The sequence below is a fragment of the Tursiops truncatus genome, chromosome 2, assembly GCF_011762595.2.
Source record: "Tursiops truncatus isolate mTurTru1 chromosome 2, mTurTru1.mat.Y, whole genome shotgun sequence".
NCBI lineage: Eukaryota > Metazoa > Chordata > Mammalia > Artiodactyla > Delphinidae > Tursiops > Tursiops truncatus.
In genome coordinates this window covers 76,416,880-76,424,894 of record NC_047035.1, presented here as the reverse complement: position 1 = coordinate 76,424,894, position 8,015 = coordinate 76,416,880, and the positions used below count along the sequence as shown (strand labels likewise).

General features: G+C 44.1%; 1 protein-coding gene across 1 annotated transcript; it reads left to right on the top strand.

The window, feature by feature from the left end:
• The first annotated feature begins 6,034 nt into the window (after positions 1-6,034).
• On the top strand, positions 6,035-7,674 carry CHRM5 (cholinergic receptor muscarinic 5). Its single transcript, XM_019935114.2, has one exon. It carries the CDS (start codon positions 6,035-6,037, stop codon positions 7,634-7,636), a length of 1,602 nt encoding a protein of 533 aa, XP_019790673.1. The 3' UTR covers positions 7,637-7,674.
• Positions 7,675-8,015: the final 341 nt, after the last annotated feature.

Below are 8,015 nucleotides of genomic sequence, written 5' to 3'. Positions count from 1 at the left end.
AGTCATCAAGTCCACTCCACAAGGAAAGGAATTCATTTGGTACACCGTGTTACCTTTTTCGGTTTTTATGTTGTTTTGCTCCATTTGTAATTTGACAACAAAGAAGCAAGAAGCAATCTACCAAGGTTGGGAACAAGGACACTTTTATTACTCTGAGATTCTTGTTTTCTGTTCAGTAGTGGAAAATAAACCAGGGATGATTATCTGTTCTCTGCTGATGCAGGCATCCTAGAAATAAACATATTCTAGACACTATGGTGAAAAATGGAAACTTTTAAAGTTTGAGTGACCAAATAAGAACTCAGAAGAATTCTCACTCCTCCCCATAACCACTTCTATTTCATTTGCCTCCATAACACACACAAAAACATTGAGTTTCCCCTCCATAAATACAATCTTTCAGTCAAAAACATTTTAATGATTCATAAAGTTTATTATGGAAGACTAAGATGCCTGAAACTCAGTTTTCACCCTCAACTATCATCCAGCTATCAGAACAAAAAGAAATCAATCCTCAGTCATGGAACCTACCTCACGTCCCAGATGCCTCTGTCTGTGGAAAGTCTGTCCATTCCCAGCAGTTTAGGAATCAGGAAAATCACTCTCAAAAATGAGGCAGGGGAAAAAAAGGAAAGAATAGAGGGAAGCAAAGCTGGAAAGGAAATATGTATTAATTTCAAATAAGAAGAACTCAACTGTCCTTGTGATTAATTTTTTTTTTTTTTTTTGGCTGCGCGGCATATGGGATGTTAGTTTCCCCATCAGGGATCGAACCCACACCCCCTGCATTGGAAGTGTGGAGTCTTAACCACTGGACCACCAGGGAAGTCCCTCAACTGTCCTTGGAAGGCAGAGGGGGATCCGAATTGTTACCGAACATTTCAGTTGGTTTCAACAGCACATTGTAAGCTATGGTTCCCCTTTTCTAAGAAGTTCAGAAATTACCCTCAGCCTTGCTATTTAAAGTATGGCTCATGGCTCAGCAGCATTGAGAGGTTTTGAGAAATGTGGAATTGCAAGCCCTGCCCTTCTGCAATTTAACAAGATCCTCCAGGTAATTCGTGAGCATTTTGAGAAGCACTGATCCTGGTCATCCTTCAGTTCTAATGTGCTCTGAGGTGATGCCGACACTGCCCCTCTATCAACCGCACCTTGAGTAGCAAGGATCTAGAGAAGGCACTGGCTTTCCACCCTGGCTGCAAGTGAGAATCACCTGAGGAATTTCAAAACAACATGATCCTGAGTCTCTCCTACTTAGATTCGGAATTAACAGGTCTGGGGTGGGGCCCAGACATTAGGATTTTTCAAAAGCTCCCAGATGACTCTAACAAGTGGCCAGTGGTGAGATCCATTTACCTAGACTAACTCTTCATTTTTTAATAATTAAAACCCCAAACTGCCATTAGAATAGGACTTGGTGGTTTCCCTACATTATCTCATTTGGGAGTCCTCAAAACAACTCTGTAAGGTAGATACAGCAGATATTGTTATACCTGTTTAACAGACAAGAAAATTAGCTGAGAGCTGCTTTCACGACACTAACTTAGGGCGCAGCTAAATAACTGCTATTTCCCTGGTTGAGAATGGTGGAAAGTTGAGGTCTAAAGTTAATACAACATCCAGTGTTTTCCACTGTGAGTCTATAGGAAAAACCTGAACTCATTTTCAAGGATAAATCACCAATGCCAATCTCTTAATTTTATATGTGAGGAAACTGAGGCCCAGAGATTTGTCTCAAACCACAAATTTTAGCTGAAATGGGAACTCAGATCTCCACGCTCCTAGTTCAGTATGTTTCCCACTAAATTGTATTTCCCACGCATGATCCATCTTGTGGGATTCCACAAGATACTAACAGATGTTCCACTGAAAAAGGTTAGATATGCTAAGCCACATGTGGGTTAAAACAAATTCAATAGTGTCCTTGACCTCACGACTTCTCGGCCTTCACTGGGCTCATGTGTCCTCCAAGTCTCTGAGAGCTTTATGTAATATACGGCATTTCCAGAACTTATTTGACTATGGAACCACTTTTTTTTAGTCAAGAATCTGGAAATAGTCCTATTCAAATAAGCAGACCTTGAGGAGGACTGTAGGCTACTCTGCTTGAGGGGTTGGAAACAAGGTTATGCCCTCAGAATTAGGGCACCAACTATAATAACTAAAGGGAAAAGTATCATTAGCACCACAAGACATCTAAAACAGTCAGCTCAAGGCTGCAAAAGTATGGCCTCATCATTTTATTCCACGTTGTCCCTTAATAGACCGTGCCTCAGACCCATTCCCCCAATAGGAAGTCATTGTGATGTCCTTCTTGCTGGTTTGCTACTTTGTAATGAGCAAATCCCTGTGTCAGGCACTAGGCAAAGCACTTACCCAGATAATCTTGTTTAATCTTTAAAACAATCCTATGAGGTAAGGACTCTTAGTATCCCTACTTTAAAGTTTAAAAATCTGAGACTTAAAAGAGGTTAAGTAGCATGTCCAAAGTCATACAGTAAGTAGTGGAACTAGGTTTTGAACCTGAAGCTGCCCAATGCCAGATTCAGTTATGTGATTATGACATGATGTTGCCACTATAAATGATCTTCTTTTCCACTTATCAGAGTGTATTCCATTTATCAGAGAGAGACAGAGACGGAGAGATAGAGACAGAGAGAGAGCTTTTGGAGAAATGTTTAAGGACTGTGAGGGCTAACAAGTCTGCAGTGTGCAGCGCAGGCCAGCAGGCTGGAAATCCCAGCTGGAGTCAACGCTGTAGTCTTGAGTCTGAAGGCAATCTGGAGGCAGAATTCCTTCTGGGGACCTCAGTCCTTTCCCTTAAGGATTTCAACCGATTGGACGAGTCCCACCCACGTTATGGAGGACAATCTGCTTTACCCAAAGTCTACTGATTCAAATGTTATCACATCTACAAAATGCCTTCACGGCAACACCTAGACTCAGGTGTTAGACCAACAGCTGGGTACTGTAGCCTGGCCAAGTTGACACTTAAAATTAACCATCACACTATGTAATAAACAAAAATTTTTAAAAATGTAGGTATCCTAGATTGCATAGTCCAATTTCCTTATTTTGCAAATGAGAAAACAGATCAGAAAGGATAGGCACCCAGTGATACACATGCGTTCACAGGAGAACATGCACACCCACATTCGCAGAACCTTTCATAAGTTGCTCACTACCTTCTAATACAATTAAGTGGAAAAATTAAATCCCTCCAAAACACCATTTATTTTTATTTTGAAGACTTGATTAGAAAATTCAGCAAACAGTCCATTTTATTACTTCTCTCCAGGCTAATGCTCCCACATGCTGGATGTGGGGACTACTTTCAGAGCAGATGGGGAGTCTGGAAATAGCTGACACTTTTCTCCCCAAAAGCGGACTTACTCTCAAGTTCATTCCTGTCCCTCCTACTCACCCCCTCAACCTCTCCAGTCTCACCTGTCACTTCTCAGGCTTCCTCCAACTTGATGCCTCCTTTTGCCTCTGGGCTTGCAAACATGCTCTTCTGTCTGCGGCACTCTTTCCTCAACCCCCTACCCCTCCACACACACACACCCCTTTTGCCTGGTTAAAGCCCAGTCATGCTAAGTCTCAGCTGAAACATCTTTTCCTCAGGTAATGCCCCTGCCCCTACCAGACCGGGTTAGATGTCCTTCCCATGCACCCCTATGGCATGCAGTACCAACCCCTGATATGTACTGTTTATTTATCTATATCCCCACTAATGGTATCCCCAGCATGGTATCCCCAATGTTAGAGTGTATCACATAAAAGACATTCAATAAATGTTTATTGGGGGAAGGAAGAAAAGGAGGAATGAAGGAAAAAGGAAGGGATTTCTGTAGGGCCTATCTTGCACTGCATGACTGAGATCTGACTATTAGAAACAGTCTGTGATGAAATTTGCCCAGGGAACTGCAGGGGGTAGAGCAAATTTGGTCATTTCAGGTGCTAGGGAGTCTCTATCAAGTGACCTGGCATCCTGGGGTTTTGTTTTGCCGTCATTTGGACATTGATATCACCAGGGAGTTATCGGTGTAAAGTAACAAGAAGCTGAACCAGGGTGGTAGCAGCAGGAATGGAAAGGGACCCATAAAGGGATGTTTCATGGCTCATTTGGACTGCATTCGTTGGGATGTGAAGGAGAAGGGTGCAAGATCAGGAAGCTGGGAGAATCTGATTTCTGGTACAAGACAATATCATCAATTCCATACTGAATTGGAGGTATTAGGAAAGCATCTAAAAATACAGCTGAAAATATAAAACAAAGCCAAGAAGATCTACAGTCCTTCACAAATTATTTATATCAATTCCTGTTATCAGAGAAGTGTCAAAACTAGCCAGTAGGCAGAACCGGTATTGCCTATACGATGTGCTTTGAGGGTCATCAAAAAGACTCTTCTCCTTCACGATCTATCATCATGTCAAGGTACCTGAAATGTAATTAAAATGGTACTTTTCGTATATCACCACATATAATTTGTATGCACATATTATATCTCTGGAAGGAAAGATAAGTCATGGTAACAGTGGTTACCTCTGGAAAAGGGGGATTAGGAGATTGGAGGTCAGAGGTGGGAGGGAAACCTATCTTTTACCATTTACACTTTTGTACCCACTGAAGCTTTTATCATGTACATAAATCTTTAATGTAGAAAAGAAAATTTTTTATTTTATTTTTAAAAGTTGGAATTTGTCAATGGGCTGTTGGTTAAATAAATTATAGTACATCCATTAAGTGGGATAATGTACAGTCATTAAAATGAGAAAGATAGCTTTGATCCAAAAGATGTACTGATCCAAAGATGTCCATGATGATTATTTAAGTAAAAAACAAAATTTAGAGTGTAAACATTAAAAATCCACCCATTAGAAAAAAATGTGTTTAAATACCTGTTAGCATGTATATGCATAGGGAAAAGCTGTCAAAATACACCTGTTAGCGTTGATTACCCTGGCAAGATGGAATTAGAAGAATCTTTCGCTTTCTAAGTTATATATTTTGACATTGTTTGACATTGTTTACAAGGAGCATATTACTTTATAATCAGGAAAAAAAGATAATTTAAAACATTTGTGACAACGCAAATAGCCCCAAAAAGGAGGGAGGGTCATCATCTTCAGCAGCTGGGGCAACTTTTAAACCCTCTAGATGAAAACTAGGTACTCATGGGGAGTGTGTGCATTAAGTCAGGGAGAAGTGCTTTAATACAGCCTTGGCTCACAACAGTGCCTCAGCAATATTTAATAACTGAATTTATAATTAAACTCAATAAAGTTGGACTATAAAGTAGATACAACTTGTCTTTTTCCCAAGTGAATGACAAAATAGATACTTATCACCAGGAGCTTAAGAAACAGAGGATCTGGGGCTTCCCTGGTGGCGCAGTGGTTGAGAGGCCGCCTGCCGATGCAGGGGACACGGGTTCGTGCCCCGGTCCGGGAAGGTCCCACATGCCGCGGAGTGGCTGGGCCCGTGAGCCATGGCCGCTGAGCCTGTGCTCCGCAACGGGAGAGGCCACAAAAATGAGAGGCTCAGCGTACCGCAAAAAAAACCCCCAAAAAACAGAGGGTCTGACCTCAAGGCCATAGTCTAAGATAACTTAACATCACCTGTTTTCCCCTCTTCCCTGCTTTCCAACAATCTGATTCTTTTCTTTTTGTTTGCCCTTGTCATCTTCCCAGCCCTTTTTTAAAAATTGCCCATTAGAACCACAAGAGGGCAGCAGCCTCATGTACAAGAAAGGCTCTCAGGCATTGGTAATCATAAAAAGCAAAGGGAGGAGATGCCTTTATAAAAAGTGTTATCAAAACTTTAGAGATTTCAGCATCTTGCTCTGAATAGATGTGGAACCACATTTAATGTTCTGTTAGAAATTATAAACAATGAGTGGAAAAGAAATTCATGCTGGCGAGTGGAGCTAATGTATTTCCCTCTCTTCCAGAAACTGGCCAGAGAAATGAGATAGAAAAGAGAACAGTCTAGAACCTAAGACTTACTCCTAATGTAAACTCTTGCACCAGGATGGAAGGGGAATCTTACCACAATGCTACTACCGTCAATGGCACCCCAGTGAATCACCAGCCTTTGGAACGCCACAGGTTGTGGGAAGTCATCACCATCGCAGCTGTGACAGCTGTGGTGAGCCTGATCACCGTCGTGGGCAACGTCTTAGTCATGATCTCTTTCAAAGTCAACAGCCAGCTGAAGACAGTTAATAACTATTACCTGCTCAGCTTAGCCTGTGCAGATCTCATCATTGGGATCTTCTCCATGAACCTCTACACCACCTACATCCTCATGGGACACTGGGCTCTCGGGAGTCTGGCTTGTGACCTTTGGCTCGCACTGGACTACGTGGCCAGCAATGCTTCTGTCATGAACCTTCTGGTGATCAGTTTTGACCGATACTTTTCTATCACAAGACCCCTGACGTATCGGGCCAAGCGTACCCCAAAGAGGGCTGGCATCATGATTGGCTTGGCCTGGCTGATCTCCTTCATCCTCTGGGCCCCAGCGATCCTCTGCTGGCAGTACTTGGTTGGGGAGCGGACGGTCCCACCAGATGAGTGCCAGATCCAGTTCCTCTCGGAGCCCACCATCACTTTTGGCACTGCCATCGCTGCTTTCTACATCCCTGTTTCTGTGATGACAATCCTCTACTGCCGAATCTACCGGGAAACAGAGAAGCGAACCAAGGACCTGGCCGACCTCCAGGGCTCTGACCGCGTGGCTGAAACTGAGAAGAGAAAGCCAGCTCACGAGGCTCTGCTCACGTCCTGCTTTAGCTGCTGCCCCCAGCCCACACTGGCCCAGAGGGAAAGGAACCAAGCCTCCTGGCCATCCTCCTGCAGGAGCACCTCCGTCACTGGGAAGCCATCCCGAGCCACTGGCCCGAGCACTGAGTGGGGCAAAGCTGAGCAGCTAACCACCTGTAGCAGCTACCCATCCTCAGAAGATGAAGACAAGCCCACCACTGACCCTGTCTTTCAAGTGGTCTACAAGAGTCAGGCCAAGGAAAGCCCAAGGGAAGAATTCAGTGCTGAAGAGGTCAAGGAAACTTTTGTGAACGCTCAAACTGAAAAAAATGACTATGACAGCCAAAAATACTTCCTGTCTCCAGCTGCTGCTCATCGACCCAAGAGTCAGAAGGGCATGGCCTATAAGTTCCGACTGGTGGTGAAAGCTGATGGGACCCAGGATACCAACAACGGCTGTCGCAAGGTGAAAATCATGCCCTGCTCCTTCCCGGTGTCCAAGGACCCTTCAACGAAAGGCCTTGATCCCAACCTCAGCCATCAGATGACCAAACGAAAGAGGATGGTCCTCGTCAAAGAGAGGAAAGCAGCCCAGACCCTGAGTGCAATTCTCCTGGCTTTCATCGTCACGTGGACCCCTTACAACATCATGGTCCTGGTTTCCACCTTCTGCGACAAGTGTGTCCCAGTCACCCTGTGGCACTTGGGCTACTGGCTGTGTTATGTCAATAGCACTGTCAACCCCATTTGCTATGCCCTCTGCAACAGAACCTTCAGGAAGACCTTTAAGATGCTGCTTCTCTGCCGATGGAAAAAGAAAAAAGTGGAAGAGAAATTGTACTGGCAGGGGAACAGCAAGCTCCCCTGAAAAGTAACGACTCCCCTCAGAAGAATGACCAAGGTCAAGGTCCTCTGAGGACGGGTGAGCTGATTCTGCTTTACTTTTCAAAAAGACCTTTTGAGTCCCTGAGGACATGGAAAGCCTCGAGGTCCGTCGCCAGAAGGAAAGAGTCACAGCTGCCACAGTTACTGCCATATTGAATGATTCTTATCCATGACCAGGGTCGCCTGATGCTGCTGGAGTGTTTGCCACCAAAGTAAAGAGACAGACTCATGACCCTTCACAGGAGGAGGAGCAGTTGGTCACAGCAAACAACAACTGAGGGAGCTCCTGTCCAACCTTCTGTGGGCAACAGCAGGACCGGTGGAAACCTGTCACAGAGTTTTGTGCAGTATGTATGTGTCTG